This window comes from Procambarus clarkii, chromosome 23 (assembly GCF_040958095.1).
Source record: "Procambarus clarkii isolate CNS0578487 chromosome 23, FALCON_Pclarkii_2.0, whole genome shotgun sequence".
NCBI classification, from domain to species: domain Eukaryota; kingdom Metazoa; phylum Arthropoda; class Malacostraca; order Decapoda; family Cambaridae; genus Procambarus; species Procambarus clarkii.
Genome location: NC_091172.1, coordinates 9,030,603 through 9,057,646, shown reverse-complemented (window position 1 = coordinate 9,057,646; position 27,044 = coordinate 9,030,603). Strand labels below are relative to the sequence as shown.

Below are 27,044 nucleotides of genomic sequence, written 5' to 3'. Positions count from 1 at the left end.
ACATTGAATAAGGTGGGACTTAATACTCCCCCTTGTGGGGTACCTAACTGAAACCTCCGTTCCTCAGACATGTATCCCTGGTAATACACCTGACCTTTTCTGCCTTGCAGGTAATCCCTTATCCAGTGTAGCAATCTCCCTGTTATTCCCAGATTGGCTAATTCGTATAAGATTACTTCCCCATTGGCTTTATCAAACGCTCCTTGTAGATCAACAAAAACTCTACAATTGTCATCCACATTAGACAAACACTTTAAGAGACAATCCGCAGTACTTTTGCCTTTGATAAAACCAAAGAGATTATTGGACATGTTATCACCTACAAGGTAGAGTAGCCTATTTAACAAAATCCTTTCCATCATTTTACAAAAGCAGGATATTAAGGAGACAGGTCTGTAGCCTCCGTTTGACTTAGGGATAGGAATGATGACAGCCTCTTTCCATTTTCTTGGTAACTTTCCCTCTCTATAACTCATATTAAACAAATCAAGTAAGGGATTAGGTTTCATACCGGCTAAATAATTAAGTATGTCATACGTTACTCCATCTTTTCCCGGAGCAGTGGAGCTGCCACTTTTTATAGCATCCAGTAGCTCATCGTGGGTTATCTCAGTGCATGCTATAGATCTTGTATTTAAGGCACATAAAGTTACTCCATTTCTAATATTTTCCCATGACTCAATGGTGACTCTCGTGTCTGCAGGTAAGGACTCCATACCAGCAGCACTTGCCCATTTATCTACTAACTCATTAGCAACTTTCCCTGGATCTGAGTGAGCAATGAATTTAGTCTTACAACCCCTGACTTTATTTACTGCTCTCCATATGTCTTTAAGGTTCTTAGTATTACCAATGGCCTGAGCAAAGTCTTGCCAGTATCTGTCCCGCGCCTCCTTCCTCACCTGACTGCATTCCCTAGCCACTTCCAACATTGTATTTTTCTCTTCATCCCTCATTCCATTTTTTAACCATGCTTTATGCGCACCCCGTAGCATTCTCTCCCATCCCTTGACTTGCTGATCATTGGAATATTTAAATTTCTTAGGTCCGTGCGTCTTGCTTCCCCTGCCCCCGTTATTTTCCCTCTGTACTAATTTCTCTATGTTCTCGACCATGTCCTCGTAAAAACTATCAACGCAGAGCGGCGTGTAATGTTGATACCAATCTCCCATATTTTGAATAAAATAATTTTTCATATCTTTCTTAATATTTAGCCTTTTCCTTTGAAAGTGGACTTGTTTTTAGGCTTTGCTGTGGGGAGTCACACCGGGCTTTTAGACCTTATATGCTTATACCCCTGTAGAGAATTCTATTGCGAACACAATACCAAAATGAACGACGTAGAGTGAGAATTAAGGTGAGAAAACTGAAACAAGTATACATTTTTTGGTGTCGGGCATGCTCGCCTGCACCAAACGGCGCATGACGTTATTTCTGCGGCGCGCGCGATAGTGTTTAGGGGCTTCCATATAGGTCAAAGCATGGTATAGATTAAATAGAAGCATAACAGAAACACAATGTTTCAAATTTATAACATTTACAGAGAAAAGTATACATATTAAAAATAATAATCTGCCTATACTAGTCTCGCTCAATATCCAAACTAAAGGGCCACTCTCGGCCCTCAACGAATTAACATAGCTAGCTGAAATGTTCGAGTAGAGCAATGATATTACTGTAACACATTAATTTGTTTCTCAAGGATTTAAGAAGATTCCAAATCAAACTTTAACCCTTTGGCTGTGATTATCTTCTAGTATTTACGATCCCTAGGGCACTGCGTTTATCATCATATGACTATTTATCCCTTAGACAGTGGTTATCATCATTCTTTGGTTTACGGGGTAATGCGGTTATCGTCATACAACGATTTAAACAATTATTGCCTGGGGTTTACGTATGTGATGCAAATATGGATATAATCTGTTTGGATGTAAATAAAGGAAAAAGTGATAAAACAATCGGTGAACACCCGTGAAACATAACACACAAAGCGTCGGCAAAGTCAAGCACCAGGCATTGACAAGTGCCAAACACAGCCTTGCAGAGTGCCTCCACCCAATGAAACGATAAATATTCACTTATTTTTGTGTGTTCATAAATTTTGCATACAAATTAATAATTTTTGTTATGCCCTGCCTATGCACCCAGAGTGAGGTGAACAAATATTAAAAGATCATGTTTGTTTACTGGAGGCCTTAGATAGCAGATGTAAACACCATATATCTGCGGGAGTTTTAAATCTTTAGCAGTGCAGTACTTTAAACCTTCCCCAATGGTATCGTGCAGTTTAATAGCAAGATTATCCCCAGCCATGTCATGTAGTGGAAAGATTTATCTCTAGCGGGCCACGTGGTCTGACCCCACTCAAACTGCTCCCCGGTAGTTCATTGTCTACTGGGGAGCTTGGTTGTATAGGGTTGCTTTGGTCTCTTCCCTTGAGGAGCTGGATGCCATGGGTAGCTTGTCTTCTAGCTTCTTGGGATTTTTCTCATGATTTACGCAGGTCATATTTAGGACATGTCCAATGTTCGGATAATGGGGTTTCTAATTTTTACCTCATTGCCACGCAGTGGACCGTCAGTGATGCAAACTTCCATTGGCTTTATGAAAAATTCAGCTGCTCTTGAGATGAACCCTTTCACATCGGCATGGAATAGGTGACTTTAATTTACGGGGCTCAATTTCCTGATTGCAAGGCTCTTGTTTTGGATGCATTTTGGATGCATTTTGGCTGGACTGGGGTTGGTGGGAGTTTCTTTATCTCCTCCCTCTGGTTTGGCATGTTGCTCCAGGTTCTGTCCAGATTGGAGAAGTTCTCCAACAGGGTTCTTCTGTTTGCTCCCTTCTGGCTAAATCCCTGCCTTGGATTTCTATCCTTTTGGGCCAGTTTCATTTTCTGCTCCTTTCAATGATCAGTCTAGAGATATTTCATGTTGTTTTGAGGCTCATTATCAATCTACACATTTGACCTGTATATTGCTTCTTTTACAGTCAATGACTTTAACCCTTGACTTTAAAAGGTTGGCCACAGGTGGCCAACCTTTTGGTATATTAGCTGTCGGTTTCATCGTGACAGCAGTTTGAAGTTTCTTGGCACACTCCCTCTTTTTTTTCTTCTCCATCACTTTTCCTTGGTTTCTGTACCTGTGGTTCTCTCATTTTTGTCTTGGTTGTTTGTGTTTAGCTGCTTATGCCAAAAACTGTCTCCTCATATCCTTTGGCTTTGGTGGAGATGATGCTGTCATCATTCATTGCCAATGTTTGGTTGGCCTTGTTTCATAAGTTCACTTGCATTTGTTCACCTGTAGCCTTCTCATGCTTCTCCTGTCCCATCCTGGTCTTTGGACATGGTTTTGGTATTCTCTTCCCTTCTCAATTTTATGTTGTTCGCTCAGTCTGCGATTGTTTCTGCAAGGCTTTTTTTTCCACCCTCGCTTTTGGTTGTCGGATTGGCAAGCTTCATGCTCTTTTTCCAGAAATGGTGGTTTTCTTCTTTTGGCCCTGCAGGTCATTTTCTTCATTTACAGCCCTCCCCTTTTTTTTCCCCCCCTTTCTGGTTAAAAGGAAACTGTTACTGCTGTGCCATTTATGGTGCTCGAGGGAATGCACCGTTTGCGGGTCCATTGTCCCTGGTTTCTTGTTCCAGGGTCATTTGTCTCGGGTTGTCTGCAATGTCATAACGATTAGCCAGCCTGTGATCTACCCTCAGGTCCATGAGGATCGTAAGGTTGCAAATTTTTTGTAGTGTCTCAGAATGTCTTGAGTGGATATTTGGGCAGTGAGGTTTTAGCTGTCCAACAGGGTGCAGGTGGCTCATTTAGTAAATATTCTTTAACTGCACCAGGCTTGTGTGACTTTCAGGGCAGTTAACTCTTAATTTATACTTCCTGGAGGGGGGGGGGGCTATGTTCTGCAGTTCTCCTCAGCCCCTGTGAGTACCCCTTTGGTGTGTGTCACCAGGGTGACAGCACCACCGAGGCACCATGTAGCCCTCCCACAAAACCAGCATTAAACGTTATGAAATTCTTCTCTCCGGTGGGTCCTTGTTGGGTAAGGGAGGGTCCAAAGGAGCCAAGTAAGGGTTTTGGTTTACTGATATCCTGGTTGTGTGATTGAAGTTTTAAGGTTGATAATTGAGGAGGAAAGTGTGCAGCCACAATAGTGTGTGGCACAAAATACACATTAGATATAACCTCTTGTGTCTATACTTAAATCTTCAAAATTTAAAGTAAAGATTAGAAATGGCAAGTTAGCTTTTTTCTTTCCCCCCCCCCTAGGAACCTGTAGTACAGAAAGTAGTGGCAGAGAAGGTGACTGAAGAGGATGACGACGACGATGATGATGACGATGACGATGGAGATCTTTCTAAATATGATATTTGGAATGATGTGGATGAAAACGATGATGATAAAAATGATGTGAAAGATGACAAGGCAAGTGTGTGTGTCTTTCTTATTAATTAGATGCTTTTAAACATGTTCAGAAAGGCTTCAACAGCACTTCAAATTTTATAAGATAATGGGTGGTACCTTTCCTTAAAGGAAATATTCTGTAATGATGATTTTGACTATAAAATTCAACTTTATTTTACTGAGGCTTAACTATATAGCTAGTTTCTAATTTGTTTTTTACATTTTAGAAAAAAAATGGTAAAGCCGAGGACTCTCCTCGTAAGAGTGGAACAGTATCAAGGTCACGATCCCGGTCCCTTAAACGATCTCGATCAAAGTCAAGATCACGCTCATATTCCCGAGGCAGGCATAGCTCCAGGTCTGTCTCGAGATCCTCGGCTTCTTCCAGATCATCGGGTTCTAGGTCCAGGTTAGTATTTCTTGCTCTACTTTTTCCATGTTTCTCTTAATTTGTTTTTTTTCAGCTTCAAACCTATTGACACCTCTTGCCTGTTATCTGTATATGCTATTTGTTAAGCCTTCAAATGCTGTTTTCCATCAACAGATGGTAGTAAATTTAGATTTGCAATTGAAAAAAAACTAAAAGTTCAGTTAGTGTGGGATAAGAAATCCAAATTTCCAAGGACTAAAATTTCTAAGTCAATCTGAGGTAATGGCAAGGTTCTATGCAGTGAAGGTTGTGTTTGTATTGTATAGAGCATGGATTACCACCTGGTGGGTTGGAATGGGCTGTGCAAATGGACTTGTACAGTTTTTGTTACACACCTGTGATTGTGCCTCTGATGGATTAGGCCTCTTTTGAGTTTGGGTCGTTTTTTGCTTGAGTGATATTAGAAGGCGTCAGTTTTCTGTTTTTTTTATTTTTGGGTGGTTTGTCTTAAGACTGGGTGGATTCCTGCTAGCATGAATCAGCCCCACCCCATGATCTGGGCACTTGGCAGCTTTATGTAAGTCAGGCTATGCTCTTCACTTAACAGTTTGTGGCAGATCATTTGACTCACCTCTGGGTGGCTGCCATTTTATGTGTATGGTAGGTCCAGAAGCTCCCTGTAGTAGATCATCCCTCTGTTATGTGGACTGCTTCACTGACTCTCACTCCAACTTCTGAGTCTTATATAGTGCAGCATAAACATGTCAATAATGAGTGAGCGAGTGTGCATAAGTGTAAAATATTATTATTTGCCATGAAATTTACTGTAAAACAAAACACTGATGCACACCAGTAATGTGTGGTAGCCATGTTCTGCACGTTTTCTTATATTAGAACATCAAGTGACAACACTGAACAATTTGTATGAAAAATTTGAGCAAAATGTGTGAAATATGATGTAAACAAATAACAAATTTATTATGGCAAGTGGTGATATTTGAGTGGCGTGTGTGACGTGCATGGTATGCTCACTGCTTGAGCCAGCATATTGTGCCGACATCATGGCCACATTTGTCAGCCCTGCTACACCCATGGTTAATGGATTTGGTGTTTTCCTTATTTTTGCTGTGGTGAGGGAATGCATTTTAACATTTTTAGAAGAGAAAAAATTTAGATTTTTTTAATTTTATACACATATGGTATAATCAGTTTTGTAGCCGAGGGGTTAATTTTCTCCGTTCCCTCAAAGTGGGAAACATTTTAAAGATTGTGTTAAATAAATGTATTTTTTCACTTCAGTGGTAATTTATAAATACATTTAATGGGTTTATTGGGTAATTTATAAATACACACTTTTAATGGGTTTAATTGGTAATTTATTTATAACTCATATTTTGATATGTAACATTTTGATTGTTTCAGCCAATTGTCTTGTACGCAAAAATTTACAAGTGTTAATTATAATTGTTTTCAATATGGACTTGGTAATTATATGGCTGTAAATCTTGTGCAACGTGCACAATTCTAATGGAGACATAAAAGCTTAAAGATTAATTGATTAAAAAGATGTGTATGGAAGTGAATTATAAGGCGGTGCAAAATTATGGCTTGTGTAAGTGAAGTTCCCAATAAGAGAGATGTATTTTTTATGGCTTTGAAACTTCACTTAATGTGTTGTGCAATGTCAACTTTTTTTTTTAATGTATATAAAATTTATTAAGGCTTTTAAACCAATTATATTTCAGATCTACTAGGTCTTCACGGTCGTGGTCGCGGTCGCGGCGTAGGCCGAGCAACTCCAAATCAAGATCTCGGTCCCCCAAATTGAGGAGACGGGGATCTAGGTCAAGGTAAAAGGGTAACTAGGGTAAAAGGTTAATATCACTTCTAAAAGTATTTCTTTATGTATTGGATTATTTTTCTCCCGAATACCAGACACGAGGTATGGATTTTCATTTCTGTACAGCATTTGAATTTTTTGTGTGCGTAATGCCTAATATTATACCTATATAGTGATACATATATAATTCAGTAATGTATAATGCTCTATTGGCATTATAAGTGCTGAATAGCTGTCAGGTTAGGGCTTGGTCTTGACTCTCAATAATAATAGCTATACTAGTAATTATATCAAGGGTTAAATGGGTCATAATGAAATTAGTGACATTTTGTTGACATTGCAACCCAGCCTCCTGTTTAGATTAGTACCTTTTGTAACGATGTGAACCATTATACATGTGGTGATGTATTGGACAATACATGGTATAATCTATTGGACATCTATTGGACAATAGATGGTAGAATTTGGCACTATTCATTTTATAGACCAAAAAAAAATAAAGCTAAAGACCATATTTAAATACAGTATTCCTAGGCCTAGTATAGCATATATATGTACTATATTAGGCCTGAGGTAGCATGTATCTGAGGCCTGGGAAGGTTGGGTTAGGTTAAGTTTTCTATGCAACATCAGTACAAAACTTTTCCGGTTTCTCCAAATTCAATAGTACTGATTTCTAATTGCTACAAGTACTACCTAAAGAGGAGGATTGGGTGGTACAGTAGGTAAGGAATAGTCGACTGTATCTTGTGTAAACATAATACGCTGCTCAATAAATGGCCGAAGTTTGTATTTCAGAGTAGACCTGGCCAATGTGAAACATGGGGGGGAAGGTCTACATACATTCAGATAAAGAATTGATACTAGGTTTCTAATCGTATTTTCAAAGCTCATTCAGTTGATTTATTATAGTTACAGGAAATAGAGATGAATAAACTTGAAAGAGCTAGTACCTGCACTTTGTGCCATTTATGATGTGTGCGCGCACTGCACCTGAGCAAACACAAGCTAGAAGTAATGGTGCCCATACCATTAATGGTGCTTCATTACCACAGCTTATCTCTTGGCACTCACATTTAGCTACACTTTTAACGTAACTTGAAAATGGCAAAGTGCTGTACATTACTGCATAATTTTGAAACTTTTGACATTTTTTTATCATGTTAGAAAATTTTCAGTGATATTTGTAGTGCATTTATATACTCTGTATATGTACATAGCTCATGAACATTTAAGTCTCATTAATTTTGTATTGCAGATATAATTTCAATGGGAACTTCTGGTGTTTAAATAACATTTTGCAAATAAAAAATTTGATAAAAAGTGATTACTTATATCTTAAATGAGGAGGGGGAGCTGAGTGGAAGATACTGAATAGTAAGAAATTAGGTTGAGTGAGGGAAAATAAGAGTTGACGGCAAAGTATGTCAGACAAATTTGGAGAAGCATACCAAGACAGTGTTCGGAGTTGCACAAGCTGGTGGAAGAATGAAGAACTACTTTGTGAGATGAAGTGGCCAGAGTGGTGGTGGTGGTGCACAACAATTTAATTTTGAGGATGAAAAGTGAATGGAAAAGGGCAATAAGAAAATGGGAGTGAGGTGAGTGAAAGGCTATGCAAGGTGATCAGTCAACCATGAGAGAGTGAATTAAGAGAGAAACAATATCAAGTTTATTATTATTTAAGACGTAAATCTCCTTTAAGAAGAGAATGTTTGGAGCAAGTGTAAATAACACAGGATATAGTATGGGACATGATTGGATGGATACAGTTTGCAAGGAGGAATTGAATTTGTTTGCGTGTTGCAGTTTATGAAGTTTATGATTACACCTGATTTATGATACACTGTGAACTGGAAAAGTTGTTAGAGGGAGGTCATTACAAATCTGCATAAGGATATTAACAGACTGATCAAATCCTGTTCCTTGGACTCCACTTCTCTATACTGGGCAATGGGCATGGATCTGCCTTCGGGGCCCTTTGCTATGGTTCCCAGGGCTTGGGGGAGGTGGGGGGGGGGAGTTCAGCCATATGCCCTTGGGTCCTTTTGATCCTTTGAGGATGCATGTTCCTTCTGTATTTACCTAGTTGTGCTTGCGGGGGTTGAGCTCTGCTCTTTTGGCCCGCCTCTCAACTGTCAGTCAACTTATACTAACTACTACTAACTTTTTTCCCCCATACAAACCCCCCCCCCCCCCTCCCCAGGAAGCAGCCCGTAACAGCCGTCTAACTCCCAGGTACCTATTTACTGCTAGGTAACAGGGGCAGCAGGGTGAAAGAAACTCTTCACATCTGTTTCTGCCGGCAGTGGGATCTGTGATGTGCTTTGTGTGCGGCTTTCCCCACGACTCATTTCTGGGTGCCCTTAGGTTTCTTAGATTCATCTTTTCGGAAGTTCTGGCTTCCCACTTTACCCAGTGGAGGCTCAGGAGGCTGTGTGCATACCTCCTGTTTGACTTGGGTTTTGCCTTGATCATGGTTGGATGCACTGTGAGGTTCTGGAGTCATCCTGACTCGCAGGCTCCCCTTTTTCTCTTCTATTGAGATACTAAATAAATAAATAAAAAAATTATTACATTAATTTTCATCTGGGAGCTGGGCTTGGTTTTGTCGTTTGCACTCACTTGAGTGGCATGCAGCTTCCATGTTACAGGTTTCTGGGGGTTGATTTCTTGGCATTTTCTCCGTTTTTCCCCACTCTTCCAAGGGATTGTTGCAGATCCATGTTCAGGTTCCTTCGTGATCAGCTACACTATTAATACAGTCGTCTGTTGGTGTCAAGTGGGCACCAGGTGGCTCGCCAGTTGCTCGAGTGTTTTGGTTTGTGTGCGGGCGGCTTTCCGCTGCTGTTGCGATTGGTGGGTGCAGACTCAGGATGCCTGTCGTTGGTTGCTACGTTGCTGGCTTCCTCTTCGTTTTTCGGGGGGTTTGGTTCCCTGGTACCTTACCATGCCTTCGCTCACCATCTTCACGAATGCCTCGACCTCGGTTGGGGCTTTGTAACAAGTGTTTACCAAGCTGGTCAGGGGGGCCATGGTCCTTTTCCCTTCGTCAGGCTTACAGTACTGTGCGGGTGTTTGTGGCAGTGTGGCATGTGTTGAAGAGGATTTGGGTCCCTCTGAACTCTTTAGTCTGGCTTCTTTCGAACTCTCCCCCTATGGTTTGTTGTCTCACCCGAGAGGATTCTCTGCGGTCCATGTCTTTGGAGCTGGACTCTACATGTAGTTCGTCTTCTGGTTTCTTGGGGTTTCGCTCTGTGCTGCTCACATCCAGGGTGTGTCCAGTGTCTTGGTTGGTTGTCTGTCATGGTTCCGTCCCATCTCCACGAAGTGGATCGTCGACACCAACTCCTCCTTTTGGCTTTGCCGGACATTCGGATGCCCAAACGTGAACCTCTTCACATCGGCTTGGTCAGTGCCTTCCTTTCCGCAGCACTGTTCCCAGACTGTATGGCTTGTGGATGCCTTTTTACTGTATTAGTTGAGGTGGGGTTTCTGTACTTCTTATCCCAGGTACAGCTTCTACTCGGTCCTGGTGAAATTAGTCCTTCAGGGGAGGGTGGGCCTTCTGGCTCCCTGGTGACTGGCTTGGCTTGGTTTCAGGCGCTGCGTGTTTGGTGTCTGGACCTGGCCATTTTTTTGCAGCTCCACCTCTATCAGAAGATCGGTCCAGTGACACACTTTGCTGGTTCTGCCTTTTCTGATCTTCGTATCTGGAGTTTTTGACACATGTTTATTGCCATTTTTATAGTGATCAGGTGGCTGGTTTGTTGGTGTCCCTCTTGTATTCCTCCTCTCTGTGACTGAAGTCTCCTGGCGTGCTTTTTGCCACTCTGTCGTTCCTCTTCAGTGTCGGATTCAGTTGTCCTCTTTTTGTTTTGTTTTGTTTTTTGTTTTTTTAATCTGCATCTTTTGCCAAATACTGTACTTGTCAAACTTGTATTGTCACACTGACAGAGCTGCTGTTGCTGCTTCCATTTGGGGTCGATATTTCCTTGGGTCCGTTTTGTAAGCTTTCTCGGGCACTATTAATTCTCCGGCCTGCTCATGCATTTCCTGAGCCTGCACCATGTTCTTTTCTTCTCATTTTATGGTGTCTTCTTCGGACCATGATTGCTTTCGTATGGCTCTTTTGCTTCCTCGCCTCCGGTTGTCATGTGGGTGGCCTTCATACTCTCCTTTGATGCCAGAGTTTTTGTTCTTTCAGCCCTGGGGTCATTTTGGTTGTCTGCTGCCGGCTCCTCCTTTTCTGGTAAAGAATGAGTCGGTTGGCTTTTGAAGGAGTCCTTTGGTGGTGGATGCTTGCTTGGCTCGGCTGGGGTGCATTGTGTGCCGAGTCCAGTGGTGGCTCTGCACTGCGATTTTCATGCCACTACTGCTGCTTTGGTGGACTCCTCGTAGGTTGATCCCGTTTCCTGGTCCCCTGTTCCAGAGCTCATGTTTCTTAAGTCATCTGCATGCAGTATTAAGTCTAGCCAGCCTGCAGTCTATCCTCATGCCCATGACATTGACAAATTTGTCGCTCACTCAGCTGTGTTTGCTATTGTATCTTGGGCCGGTAAACGGGTGTGGGGATTTTGGCGGTCAGGCAGGGTCCTGGCAGCCAGGTATCTTCCCTCTTTTTCCTCCTCATTGTTGGCCTTGTGTGACCTTGGGTCATGTGTTGCAGCTTGCATTTTCTTCTTTAAGATACCTGTGGTGTTTCCTCCTCCCTGGTGAGTTCATTTCTTTTCTTCGTGAGTAGGTAGCTTCGTGGGTACCAGCATTGAATATAATGAAATGCCAATGTCTGGGTGAGCCCCTGGGGGCTCCATGACACCCTCCTTTTCCCAGGGAGTCGGTGGGGGGGGGGGTTCCTATCATAGAACCGAGGGTGGAGCAGCCGGTTGACCTACTGTCTTCCTCCTACCCCAAACAAGAGGAGGGGAGGTGGGGTGAATGAGCTAGTGCTAGTTTCACGAGTTTTCGATCGTTTGTTTACATTTTTGGGGAGTTTTGTGATTTTCAGGTGTTAATATTTTTTTGTAACCAGTAGTGGTCTGTTTTGACTGTGGGTGCTTCCCCGTTGGTAGTGGATATGATTAAAACTCACTGACAATTTTATCATAGTGCCATTGTTCTCTGCATTTCATTAGACAGGGGACCAGGTTCTGGCTCGTGGTCCCTGGTAGGCCTAAAAGAATTCCACGACTGATGGAACCCAGTAGTTTGGCACTATCAGCATTGTAGCTTCAGGAAGTCACAAAGGACCCCCAGAAATTGGTGTTTCATTACATTCAATGCTGGTTTTTTCCAACTACTTAATCACTGACAAAATTAGAGGCATTACAAGTAAATTGAAATACAGATTTTGCAGATGCATTTGATACGTGTGATCTTGTAATAATAGCCCATAAAATGAGAGCCAAGAGAAAAACAGGACAACTTAGGAGGTAGGTTTTTAATTTTTTGAGGGGTAGATTAACGTGTGGTAGTAAACCCAAGATAATCCAGCTTTAGTATGGTGTGGAGCTGGGTTCCACAGTATAGCCCTCGCCCTGTTCCACATCTCCTGGAAAACAAAAAGTTTGTTTTGTGTCATTCTTTGCTAATGACACTAAAGTAAAGGCAGTATGGAAATTGCCTTGGAGAAAGATGCAGAAAAATTACAATAAGATAGTAATAAGGTCTTCCAATAGGCAATGGTAGTAACACGGTCTCAGTGGGTTACAATAGGCAATGGGAAATGACGTTCGGTGGTGACACAGTGGTTACTTCGTATGGGAAAACTAAAAACCTTAACAGAAATAAAATATTAAAGAAAGTCATATCTTAGAAAGAGGAGAAATCAAGACAAAGGTCTTGTAATAATAATAATGCCAGAAGACCTAATGCTTATAGAGCACAATAAAATAAAATATATACATTGCAACAGCCATGAAAATGAAAAGGGTAATGAAAACTTCAAAATAAGGAATACCACACCAATTATGATGTTTCTTCAAAAAGCTAATGCTGTGTGGTATATAATATTGTTAAGTCCTCATGTTTCCTGTAAAGGCAGGTGAGATTGTATAGCTGGAAAGTGTGCAGGGAATCTTTATTCACACAGAATCAATGAAGCATTTAACTACTGTACTACTGACTCAAAACACTCAGATTGAAGTCCTTGAAAAAGAGACTAGAGATCACATACACAGGCTGTGGATGTAGAACTCATAATCAACAAGAGGTAAATACCCTATTTCCAGTTGGTCAGATACTCTAATGCATTTGCAGTCTAGGAAGATGCCAACAGTCTTTACTTGTTCTCGAGGCTGTGGAGGCAGTGACTTCCAGTATTTTTTCAGTGCATTCCACCTGTTGACCAGTTTGCAAGCACCTAATCTAATTTTTTGGATTTACCTGCATTTCCAAACATCCACATCCTATTGTTTTAATTGCTCTAAATTGTGAATGACTGTTCTTACCCACTCTTGTCCATTCCTTAACCCTCAAACCGCTAGGGGCCCAAATGGAATTCACACCCACAGGCGCAACAAAAAAATAAAATCCAAAAAATTCTTTCATCTTATAGAAGTGTTCATTTTTGTTCCCTGATCACGGAAAAAATAACAAAAAAAATCGTAGGTGGCATATTTTAGCCGCAATAGGGTAGGGAAGTGTGGCAAAAAAGGGGCGTTGGCAGAGCCTTCGCCAGACGAGGTCTACTCCGCCCGAGCTGTCAGACGGCAGTTGCCACAAATATATTATTACCTAATTATTTCAATGTTTCTGATTTTTTCTTAGTGTTTTTGCAGTAATATTATTCCATACAGTGAATTGTGGTATATTTATATTATAAAATGTGTGAACCATCGCTGTACTCAAAATTATGGTGTGCATATTAGTGATTCAATTATTTTCATAAAACAATAAACAAAAAGTTTTGCTGTTGTTACACTATATACACAGGTTATATATAAGTATCTGCATGTTTTGTACACCATAACGAACTACTAAGTTGGTCTTGAGTCAAAAAGCAACGAGGAGTGACCGCCACACACCAGCGAGCCACTCACTGCCACTCCCTCCCTCAACACCACCTTACTCACCCTCATTCACCCCCCACAATACTCTTTCTGTATTTATTCACTATACACAGACGTTATATATACGTATTTACATGTTTTGTTCACCATAACTGTACATCTAGGCTTGTATGGTGAGTAAAGGCCATAAGACGTAGCTACTCACACAATCAGCTGATCGGCGGCCGCCCTCAAGGCCAGACGCACTAATATTTGTCCTCCAACAATATTGTTTGTGGTGTTATTACGCTATATACACACATTATATATAAGTATCTACCTGTTTTATTCACCATACCTGAACAAATAAGCTGGTATGGTGCCGAAAGATCATAGTGGCCATCAGTAAACAACATGCCAAGTCGTGCAGACGACGCTCCTCCCTCACCAAAATGGCGGCTCCCAACCTACTCCTCTCGCTGTTATCTCACACTATACACACGTTATATATTAGTATCTACATTTGTGTTCACCATGGCGAACCACTAAGCTGGTATGGTGAGTGCAGTCAATAAATGGTGGCCACACAGAGTCAGAAAACGACGCCACAACCCTCCTTCCCACAGCCTTACTCCTCCCTCCATGGAGCACAGCGCTAAATATCACCACAATCCTGCTATTATCAGAATCCTGGTCAGTTTTATCACAGTCAGGGGGCTTCAGTAATACTATCACTGCTAAATAATAGCAGTATCATTTATATTATGGTATTTGTAGGCGATGCTATGGTCACAAGCTGAACAGCGGTGCTGTGAGCTCGTGCTGCGTGCGCCAGCCTTGGTGGCTTGCTCAATACTGACGCTGTAACACCCAAGAATGTTGGCCTGGATTTTTTTTCTAGGTGGCATCTGGCAACTATCGGTTGTGGCTGTACTATAGCTGCCCCTATCCCAGGCGGGGCGTTTAAATTATAGCGCTAGACACGAAATCATATATAAATGATGTGCGCGGTTTCGGTTTTGTCACTGATATCATTTATATATGACATGTGCGGTTTGAGGGTTAAAAGTGTTTTTGTTCAGTTATCCTTCTTTCCTTGATTGTTGGATTTGGTTCCCTACACCTTCATTGTTGCTTAGACCTCTTTATTTGGCCAGTAGTTGAGTTACTGTGTAAACAATTTTGCTTCATAAGGTGCAGATTCAATTTTGGTTTTTGTATTCTAGTATCAGTCTGATGTTGATTGTGCAGAAAAAAAAAGAAAAAAAATGTTGGGGGAGGGAAGTTTTGTGAGTAAGTGTATACATATTTAGTGTAAACTGTTGTGCATATTTGTTGTGCTGTTATGTGAATTTGAGTACAGGATTGTTACTTCAATTGAATGTAATTTGAATTATAGCAAAAAATTTGTTTGAATATCATGTAATCCTCTTGAGAGGATAATTTATATTGACAAAATTACTAGACATTATATATGATGGTTATTGTAGGTCACGGGATCGTTCCAGTAAGAAGAGGAGAGGGTCTCAGCGTTCCTGCTCCCGTTCCCGCTCCAGGTCGAGGTAACCAGGTTTAAGGTGATGGGGGATGTCAAGGAATGTGGGTGTAGGACACTTCAGTTTGTCAATAATTTTTACATATTCTTAGTAGGAGTGTTAGGCTTTTGTAAAAAAAAAAATTCCAGAGTTTGCAATGTCTATGGTATCTGGAGAACGCCCTCACGTAATAGTTAAAAACTTTGCAAGACTAGTACAGTATAGTGGTGCAAAGAAGGTTCCAGTTATTTTTGGGACATATACTCTCCTACCATACTTGTTATGGTACTTTTCCTCATCCTCATTTCAGACAGTGACAAGGATACAAACTATAGTACTGTATCATCCTTTGCAGATGACACTAGAATTTTCATGAGAGTAGACAATACAGAGCACAGCAAACCTCCAATCCGATGTTAATGAAGTCTTTCAGTGGGCCACAGAAAATAACATGATTTTTAACAAGGATAAATACCAGGTACTGCGCCATGGAAAACCCAAACATCAAAGTAGAAACTGCATGTAAGAGTCTAACCACACTATTGAAAGAAAAAGCAATGTAAAAGATTTAGGAGTAATCATGTCAGAAGACCTTACTTTTAAAGAACACGACAAAGTTACTGTCACAACTGAGAAAAATCAAAGGTTGGAAAACAAGAACCTTCCAAGCAAGAGATGCCATGCCAATGATACTTTTTAAGACATTAGTGCTCTCTAGATAGGATTATTGTTGCACAGTAACAGCCCCATCCAAAGCTGGAGAAATTGCAGACCTGGCGAGTGTGCAAAGATCTTTTACTGCTAAAATCCACTCAAACATCTAAATTATTGGGACAACCTAACAATTTTAAATCTTTATTCCTTAGAGTGCAGGCAGGAGAGATATATAATAATTTACATTTGGAAAATATTTGGAGGACTGGTACCAAATCTGCACACAGAAATAACACCACACAAGACCAAAAGGCATGTTAATATGTGCAAAATAGCCCAACTGAAAAGCAGAGGGGAAATATACACGCTGAGAGAACTCAATCAACATGAAAGGCCCAAGACTTCAACACTTTTCCCCCTACACGTATAGGGCATAACTGGCTGACCTCTTGCAGTGTTCAAAAGAGAACTCTTCAAGCGCCTTCAAAGGATACCTGATCAACCAGGCTGTGACTTGTATATCAGGCTGCGAACAGCTGCATTGAACAGCCTAGTTGATCAGACAAGCAACCAGGAGGCCTGGTCATGGACTGGGCTGTGGGGACATTGATCCTTGAAATTTGCAACGGGTAGGTAGGAAGTGGACTAGAAAAACAAAGTTAACATTTTATTAAATAGGCAATACAGAGTAGAAAAAAAGAGACTACTGGATCATAGAAAAAGAACACAAAATTTTGCATAGAGGAAAATAAGCTCGAAAGAAAGTCATGCATGAATATATCATAGCCAAGAATCAGCTTAAAAACTGCAACAGCAGACAGTTATTCCATGTGATCTAGCTGAGGAAACACAGGGGTATTCTCAGGCTGAGTGGCAAGGTGTGCATAAACAAATTTAAGGTGGTTTATTTAAAAAAAAAAAAAGTGGAGACATGAAGGGTGGGAAAAATATTTGGCTGGATACATCATTAGATGATGTACCAGAACCATGCCAAAGTAGAGGTGAAACTACTAGGTGGTCTGGATATAACAAAACAATGAAGCTAGGCTTAATAGTGTCAAGGCTGCTGAAAATAGCTAGATGTAATTTGTCATTGTATTTACAAATTTTTTAAATTATATAGAATCAAGACGAGCAATCTCCCAGAAATCTGGAACAATTGTAGTTACAATATTAAAAAAAAGAGACGTAGGGAGCACCAAATTATAAACTAGTGTCTGTGGCATGTATTCCTTGTAAAGTGCTGGAGAAAATAATCAGGATGAGAACAATGGAACACTTCAAGAGTGTAAACTTTGTAATGGAAGGGTAACATGGATTTAGAGGGATAGTCATTTCTAACAACTTAAGTTTAATGACAAGTTAACCAAAATATGAAGAAAGAAGAAGGCTAGGTAAACTCCATCAGTCTTGAGAACAAATCCACAAGGGCCGTGACGAGGATTCGAACCTACGTCAGAGAGGATCGCAGACGCTGCCTTAATCGACCGAGCTACGACATGGTCAAAAGAATGGCAACCAGAAGTTCTGCTGAACTACTTCTGTTCTACTGAACTTACAAAGAGGTAGAACAGCTTATTGATAGAGCTCGAGTGCATGGGGGGAATTGTGTAAAACCCTGGTTTGTGTCTCAGAGAGGCTGCAGGATCCAAGCAAGTTCAGTAGAACTTCTGGTTGCAATTCTTTTGACCATGTCGTAGTTCAGTCGATTAAGGCAGCATCTGGGATCCTCTTGGACGTAAGTTCGAGTCCTCGTCACGGCCCTTATGGATTTGTTCATTTGATGCATCACGCTATTGGCATTTCTGTGTGTAGTGACCCTCATTCTCGATTCAAAAAGTATTTATGGTGTTCCTCATGAAAGGTTAGTGTACAAGATAGCTGAGCTTGGATAATTGGGCAAGGGAATAACTGATGGACAGAAAACAAATGTTACCATCAGTGGGGTCGAGCTGGGGAGAACCCGACAAGCTTGACTGCAATGATCAGTCATAGAATCATTAATGTTCCTAATTTGTGAATTACTACCCAAGGAAGTGAGCTCATATGTCAATGCTCATAGATGATGTGAAGGTAATGAGAGCAGTGACATCTGAGGAAGATTGCAGTAAATTACAGGAGTATATTGACAAATAACAAAAGAGGACATATAGTTCAGTTCAGTCACAACAAGTGTAATGAAAATATGGAAAGGGAAAGGGGGAGAAACCATAAATCTTTGGAATGCAGGTACAGGAATTGGTAAGCTAGACACAAGTGAATGTAATTCAATACTAACAGCTAGTTCACAAATTAGTAACATTGCCAGCTTACGGGAAGCTAGCAAACATTAGAATGGCATTTAAAATCTGAATAAGGACTCATTGAAGATCAACACAGCCTATGTTAAGACAATAGTAAAATACAGCACCAACATTTAATCCATGCCTCATAAAGGACAAATAGAAGATGTAGAAAGGCTTTTAATGTGATTTGTGCCAGAGTAAAGAGGGCTAAATTACAAGTACGTACTGGGGATGGGAACTAAATCTTACAACCCCCTAGAGGACAGAACGGGGAGAATATGATCACTGCATAAAGGATACGGAGGGAAATAAAATGGACAAGGACAGGATAGACAATATTTGGTTAACTTGTCATTAAACGTGAGTGCTTGGTTAGGTGGAAAGTAGAAACCCAAATGAGTTAAATATATGTAGAGAAATATTTATATCTTGTATGGGGTAAAAGTAGTCTTGAAAGCCACCTTCATCCACAAATTTTAGGGACATAATTCAGTAGTAATTCATTGTGTCTGGGGACAGGCACTCCTTAGGTATTCATACACGTTAGCCTTATATCGTGGCCTTCCCACCCCCTAGGTTGAATTACTGACCCCGCCCAGGGTGCAACCCCACAACAAGCCGAGTATTAACTGCTGGGTGAACAGAGGCATTAGGTGATAGGAAATGTGCCCAACCATTTCTGACCCCCCAGGGATTCGAACCTGGAAATCTCAATTGAGAGTCTAGAACGAACCCGGCTGTGCTACCGGGATTCTTTGTTACATATGTAACAAATGTAGAATTCAAATTATAGTTAAAATAACATGCTAGGTATATCAAAGCTAGTAGGCAGGAAATGAAGGGCTAGACCTTGCTTCTCGGCCAGTGTTAGGCAAGCACCACCACCCAGTTTCTGCCACTTCCTCCATGTACCACCACCACCAATAACTCTCCATCCCTAATTTGGCATCTGATGCTTATATTTCCTCACTGCCTTCTCTAACTCTATACTGTACTCATTACATTTACTCTGCCCATTACACAAGCCTGAGCTAGCCTGTATTCATTACACGAACCTGAGCCCATTATACCTAGTAATATTTGCATCCCCCTGTACTTAATACATCACTCTGTTTGTATCAAGAGATGTGCCACCCAGTGGATTGCTTCCGTATGCTCGAAACTTTTTTAAATGGTTGAAATGTAATGCCACTGTTCTTCACTGTTGTTTACAAATTATTAATTGAATTAGTAATAAAATTATATCCCTTGTAATAACTGCCTCATCATCATAGTTTTTTTTTTTTTAGTATTTTTAATTCTGAAACATACATGTGCTCGATACCTTTCGAAAGATCAGATTAGATTTTTTGTTTACGTTTGAATTATTGTGGGATTTTATAAGTACTGGTATTGTCAAAATTTGACAGTCTTGTACTGTCAAATTTAATTTCAAACTTTTTCATGTTAAAATGAAAAGTCAATTTTTTGTCAAACTATGCTATATTGTTTGGTAACATTAGATTCTCTAGTATGAATAACAGTGATAAGAATTTTGGTAATGTTTGAGTATGTATTGCTGATCATAGATGCTGCATAATAACCACATTAACAAGGTATGTATAAATCATTTCTTATAGTTAATGCTTGTCTATATGTGAAAGTTGTGCCTGATTGATATTTTATAGAACAGGGGGATGGCTGTCACAAATTAGTGTGACCACAAATTAGTAGATCATTTATGTAGAAGATGAACATTACTGGTGCAAGAACTGAACCCTGTGGTACTCCACTAGTAACACTCCTCCAGTCAGATACATTGCCTCTGATTACTGCCCTCATCTATCTGTTAGAAAATGGTTCACTCATGTCAGAAGTCTTCCTGTCACCTCTCCAGCATGTCTCTAGTTTCCAAAAACAACCTCTTGTATGGGACTCTATCTAGACCTAAAAAAAACTTTTGACAGTCAACCCAATTATCTCTCCTGTAGAATCTCTGTGGCTCTATCATAAAAACTAAGTTGATTTGTTACACATGATCTTCCTGTTTGAAAACCACTCTATTGTGTCATTACTCTGCAGGTGTTCTACCCATCTGGTTTTAACTAGTTTTTCTAGTGTATTGACTACCATATTTGTTAATGACATAGGTCTATAATTTAGAGGGTCTTCTTGGCTACTATTTTTGCGCGAGCGTATGTGCTCTTGCATCCGTCCATCCGTTCCCATCCATCCGTGGAAGAGAGAAATGTATCAATGCATAAGCTGAGAACAGGAAAGTCGCAGGCATTGATGAGGTTTATGCAGAAGTTATTGTTGCTATGGAGAAAAGGGAATAGAATAGAGATGAGGCATTTCATAGTGAATGTATCATACTGTTCCACATGATTGTAAAAGACCCTGTGACTTGATACGAATCGAATTTAACAAAACCTTAACATTATCTTGAAGGCCCTCATAGGCCTTGAGGCCCAGAAAACCCATGATATTTAAGTTGTGGGGCTCACCAGAACATAGTGTGTGTGTGTGTGCGTGTTGAAACCTTTGCCTGGGCTATAAAGATGTGCATGCTTACCTGTCATATATGGGAGGGAGATCTTGCTCTAGATCTTTTGATTGCTCAGATTTTATTCCTCGTGCAAATTAATGATTTACTGTGATTGACCAAGCAAGAAAGTTGGGCTTTCATAAACTCCTCACCGAACACTACTTTCTCCTACCAACTATTTAGTTATCCTACGTGAGGAAAATGTGCTTTAAAGTGAATTCGTGTATAGCATCCACGTATGACTAGAGCACTGCCCTTCATGGGGGGAGAGGGGGGGGTAGTGAATATGTATGTAGCATAGTTATGCAAGTGGTATTATGGAGAAGAATAACATAGTAATAACATTACTGTACCTGAAAAAAATAGTGAACATTTTCAGAGTGACTACGGTTTTAATTTTCCATAGCCCTATTTTGCGGAACATTGTTTTTGTGTTTGCTGTTTTCAGAAATGTGTAACTTGTCTTGCAAGATTTACCAGGAAAATATGTAAAGGACCTGGGAAAGGATGTCTGATCTTTCAGACTTGGGGAAACTGTAATGTTTCCCGAGCATAATTAAGCAAATAAGTGTCAGTCAAGAAAATGGCAAGATGGATTATAACAACTTTTGAATCCATTCAAATCCACAATGTACATACTATTCAAATTACTTCTGCTGTTCCTCCTTGAGTACTGCTCAGTACTTGTTTCCCTTTTCAGAGCAGGTGAGATTGCTGATATAGAGGTAATGCAGAGAATATGTACAGCATGCATAGATATTGTAATGTACCTAATCTATTGGGGCCATCTGAAAGCTCTTAAAATGCGCTCTAGAAAGGAAACAAGGGAAATATCTCATAATATATACATGGAAGATACTGGAAGGCCAGGTCCCAAATTTACACAGTAAAATAACAACTTACTGGAGTGAATAATAAGGTAGGAAATGCAGAATAGAGCCTGTGGGAGTAGAGGTGCCATAGGCAATTAGAGGTCTATGGCTACTAAATACCCTCCCAGCAACAATGAGAAATATTGCCTGAGCAAAAAACAGTACTTCAAGAAAAACACGTTCGTGCAAGATTTACGGGACCAACTGGGCTGTAGTAAATACATGGCTTGTGGTCCACTACAAGTAACAGTCTGTTGTACCAAGTTATCACAAATTAAGCCTGGCCTCAAGCTGGGCTTGGGGAGTAGAAGAACTGTCGAATATTGGAACCATTTCAGGTATGACTCGAGTATGCATTAATTGATGCCACAGGATTAACATGGGGTTTCTGAAACTTTAGTTTAAAAAATCAACAAGGAGGGGAAAATTGTAAAGAATAATTTATGAATAGTGTGGTGGGAAATTTTACAAGTAAATGTATAATTGAATTGTACTGTACTGTATTATACAAGTAAACTCGGTCTTATTGAAAAATGAGAGAACTGGTAAGATGGACAACTTTGTGAAGTGTTTAGTATGAAATAAAAGTTGAGAAAGGCTATTGTGTGTATTGATAGTTTAACTATTGTTAAACCCCTCAGTGATGAGGACAGTGGTCTGGTAGACTTTGACTTGTAGGAGGAATAACCCAAAGGACTTGGGTTACTCCTTTGGGTTACAAACACAATCGAGGATTAACCCAAGAGTTGGAGTCTGCTAATTGCATTAGTTAATCATTGGTTTTTAGTAAATTTGCTATTTGAATTACATTCAGGCCCCTGATCACTTTTTGCTTTGAAGCAAATGGAGTAAATTAAATTTGCAGAAAAATTCAATGTTACTTATTGAATGGTTGTGATTTGGAGTACTTTTCTGTGTTTGAATGTCTAGTATCTTGAAGAGATATATATATATGTAGATAAAAGGGTATTGAAATACATAGATGGTGTAGTATATATTTATTACTTCAGTCTTCCCTGTGATTTGTTTGTTTACGCTTTGGATATGTTCTTTCTATTGCAGATCTTATTCAAGAGAGGGGAAGTATTCCAGAAAGTAATGGTATACAATATACTGCAACTACACACACACACACACACACAGACACACATGTTCTCACCAGGCGGATGTTTTCCCAGTGTTGAGACTTTCACAATGGAAGTACACGGCAGAAGTAAGATTTCTTTACTTAACCTTATTTCCTCATTAATGTGCTGTTTTAAGAGTAATAGGAAACACAAATTATATATAACTTATAAATGTTGAGACTGTTTTCCTTTTAAGAACTTTTGTAGTTTCTCAGAGTTGTGATGTTCTCCACACTGAGTTGAGCTCATATGACCCAATGTAATGCCCTGTTAAAATATGTGACTTTATTAAGTTATCTGGACTAATTTGAAGTTCACATTATATACTTTTGTGCATAATGTGTATGTGTTCTTGGGATCATGATCTGATTTAGTATGTAGTAATAATAATTTGTTCACATCTGGCTCTACAAATAATGACTGTTTCTGGGTCTTGAAATTGAAGCCTGTTAAATTTTTAATTTCAAAATGCAGTTTTTTTACTTGCTATTTTTGAAATTCCAAAGAAATTAGAATTATGAGGGCATTAAAGCAAATAAGCTGTGGTAAATATTGTGTGTTGTGGTTCCTGTGACTATGCAAATGTGTTGTAATGTGTAGTCTGTAATGAAATATAGGAGCTATATGAAAGAGATGTGAATGGCTGGTCAATACCAGTCAGGAGTAACAAGTGATGTTATAAACATTGTAGTAGTTGGATGGTTAAGGGAACAGTTGCTGTATAGTTACCAATTAAGTACCATTTCTTGCATTTGACATTTGCCCATCAGGTACTACGGCATGCTTAGTAATTCACACTATTGAAAGTTAAACTTGGACGAGTAGTTCAGTCTCGGTGCTTACCAATATTTACTCTCCACTCTGCCATAAAGTGTAAGTGAAAATAAAAAAAAAAAATTCCTGTTTTTATTATAAAAATTTTTTTACTCAAAATCATAGACATGACAATAATATTTTGCATACTTGGGCTTTGTACTTTGAAAACTGCTTGCTTTTGCAAACTTCTGTGTAACCATGTGAATTTTGTGCATTTTAATTATACAGTACTTGAAATTCAGAACTAGATTCTTTGGTTAAATTTCTTAACTTGGTGGATGGAGTATGAAAATGTGCGCTAATATTTGTCATATATATAAGATTTGTAGCAGTTATACAAGTATTGGTTATATTTGTTTGCCATCCTTCCCTTATCTGCTTGCTTTGTTGATCACTTCAATTAAGCAGCTGCCTTTGGCTTGGCTTTCTTAATGGTCTTCTTAATTTCCTTTATCCACTTCTCACCTCACCACTTTTCACCTTGCCACTTCTAACCTCGCCACTACTTGCCTCTCGCCTCACCAGCATTATTGCCTTCCATCAGTTTTGGTTTGATAAAAGTCTAGGACGAACAGGAAGTGACCTTCATTTTCATACATGGGAGTTGGCTTGCGTAATTATTTACAACTGGAGCATCATAATTTTGTTACTTTGCTTTTTAACATTTAGTTTCTGCAGCTGTAAGCTGATTTTAAATCTGAGTATGTATTTGTGAATTAGGTGTGATGGAATGGTTTTGGGTCCCTACTTGTGAATCATCAGTCTGCTTGTATTGCTCTTTGCATTAATTTAGTGTGGATTGACCTGCAGCTTTGTAAGTGAGCACAAGCCCAAACAGTATTTTAAAATATTATGCCAGTTAAGTTTATCAAGTTATTTTCATATCACTGGCTTCATACCAGGATGGAGTGTTTATATTGGAAGCAGGAATTGTGAAGTTGTGTTCTTGATAACACTGACAGTAACTTAAAAGGAAAGAGTAATGTGTGTGCACAACTTAATGGTGAATCTACCCATGGTTTATCAATACTGAAATAATCTGCTGTATCAAACTTGTTTCTGTTCATTAATAAATAAGTTTGTTTTTGTTTGGAAGCTAACTAATGAATGTTTTCTATGTGCACTTATTGTGCAACATGTGCAACAACTTCACTTTTAATGTTTACAAATGTAATTAGGGATTAGTTTTTGAGTATCAAATTACAATTGATCCATTTCAATAAGTATACAAATGCTTGTTTTAATATGTAAATTAATATGCTTTACTCAACAAGCAGTTTGATTTAAAGATTAGTTTTTAGTGATTGTTCATATTTGAATTGCAGCCGTGAAGGTCCAAAGTTTGGATTTTTTGTAGTTGTATCTTCTTTACAACACACACATTTATATCTGCAGATTTATTAATATCTTGATAGCCATTAACAAATTCTATAGTATACTTATTGAACATAGGCAGTACGTAACCATGTAAGGAATATATATATATATATATATATATATATATATATATATATATATATATATATATATATATATATATATATATATATATATATATATATATATATATATATATATATATATATATATATATATATATATATATATATATATATATATATATATATATATATATATATATATATATATATATATATATATATATATATATATATATATATATATATATATACATACATACATACATACATACATACATACACATACACATACACATACACACACCGTGTACAGTACAGTATAGTATTTTAAATAGTAAGATAGAATAAACGGGCATATGACTTGTTTAAAAGAAAATGCTTAGCAGCTTTTTTTTTTTTACAGTTGCTTTAGGATTTTTTCATCATAAAATTGAGAACTTTATTCAGAAAAGTTTAGAAGTAATCACACTACGGTGCTGCTTGGATCTAGTTGCAAAAATGTTTAATTAAATGCTTACCCTTAATGCAAGGCATGTATCAAGTAGAAAGATTCTTGATTCAACAAACCTGTGGCTTGTTTCTAGAGTAATGTAGAATTATAACTTAATATTAAGTATTGTTCTAATTAGGAAACTCTTGCCACAGCCAAGTTAGATTTAATGGTGTTTATGGCTTCTGGGCCTACTTTGAGGACTAGTAAAAACACCAAGAAAAGGTAGAGTTTTATTGTTTGGAATTGATGACTTGAAAGTGGCTACAAAAGCATTCAATTAATTGGGAAAAGATAATAGCAAAGTGTTGGCAATTAAAGTAATGGAGTGTTGCTAAGAGGACACATCTTGCTTGCATTATGTCATTACACAGTTTCTGGACATTAAAATTGTTACTTTAAATGGGTTTGTGATTCGAGTAGAATTTGATTTGCTTGTGGGTCATTGAGCCAGATAAAGATTAAAGATACTACATAAAGCTTTATCCATTCAAGACGTTATATCCCTCAGTCCGAACATTGTTTTCAAGCTTGCAGAGTTGTTGAAATGTGTGATTCTCCAAGTTCCTTAGATTTAAATATTCCTGTCATGTAGTTGTTGCTGTGGACACTCTTGTTCATGAAAAAGAAAGACCCAAGTACTGTAATAGAGAAACAGGGATAGCCTTAATAGTAAATCATATTCACTGAACTTGATTGGTACTGGATTAGGCTTTGGCTGTCTAGAAAACCAAAGGACACAAATAGATTTTGATAGCAACCCTTATATGGTCATAAAGGACTTATATAATGCCATTTTCCTTGTTGGCCAGAAAAAAACATTGCAAAGTTCTAACTTTTCTAGGAAGCAAATTTGTTAAGTGTACCTATATGTAGAGTGGGGAAAAGAAACCTCATAGCAACGTGTTTATTTTGATGTCTCTCAATAGCTTATGCAATAGTTTCAGGAGGCAGGTGCCCCTAATTTTCACCAACAATTTGTCATTCTGTTCCAGTTATAATAATCTGTATCGGTTGCTTTCTGTATCATCCTGTTTTGTTGCAGGATAAGTGCTGATAAGGTAGTAGCCCCAACTATAATATGCAAAATTACTTGGTAGTCTCATTGTCAACATTACAGTTTTGAGCCACAAGCACTGCTAGCTGTGTAGTTTCAACTTTATGCCACATCCATGTGTAGGAAAACAGTTCATTCAACTATTTAACCCAGTATCCTGACTGACTAGCAGTTGGAGAGTTTGCTAGAAGTCCCAGTAATCTTATCAGGTTTGCATATAAATCTTTTTGTGGATAATTGTATGTGTTGGAATAAAAGTTTTATAGTTAAGCTTGTTTTATATAAACTCCTAAACATAATTGGGTCAGTATTTGAGAAGCGATTTCTAAGCCAAAATGAACATTGTAAAGTTGTTAAAATGGGATATTGAGGAGGTGCCCTCTAGGGTGCTGGCTTGTGTTAAAGGGCCCTTCCAAAGTGTCACCTTGTTGTGGTTGAGGGGGCTCACATGTGACTCCCTGGGGCCAGTGAGGGTTGCCTTAGCACGTACAACACCCATAGAGGAAGGACAAGGTAAACCCCCATAGGGATCTCATTTGGGTCAATGAACCTTCCCATGGAGTAGGAAGGTTCATTGACCCAAATGATGGGTCATGGAGGCACTGCTGTTGGTGGATGGTTGGGT

At 39.0% G+C, this 27,044-nt stretch overlaps 1 protein-coding gene across 6 annotated transcripts in view; it reads left to right on the top strand.

Moving 5' to 3' along the window:
* Positions 1–23,514, top strand: part of LOC123764045 (zinc finger Ran-binding domain-containing protein 2) — a 51,442-nt gene extending 27,928 nt beyond the window's left edge. For 2 of the 6 annotated variants that reach the window (XR_011229427.1, XR_006773520.2), the window contains 5 exons: positions 4,281–4,436; positions 4,643–4,824; positions 6,531–6,659; positions 15,105–15,176; positions 22,550–23,514. Coding sequence is in view for 4 of the 6 variants with exons in the window: in XM_045751528.2 (XP_045607484.1) it covers positions 4,281–4,436; positions 4,643–4,824; positions 6,531–6,635; positions 15,105–15,176; positions 22,550–22,586 (552 nt within the window). In the remaining 2 variants the exon portion in view is untranslated. Of the gene's footprint in view, positions 1–4,280; positions 4,437–4,642; positions 4,825–6,530; positions 6,660–15,104; positions 15,192–22,549 lie in introns of all 6 variants that reach the window. The other 4 variants (XM_045751528.2, XM_045751531.2, XM_045751530.2 and 1 more) reach the window with 3 other exon arrangements.
* Positions 23,515–27,044: the final 3,530 nt, after the last annotated feature.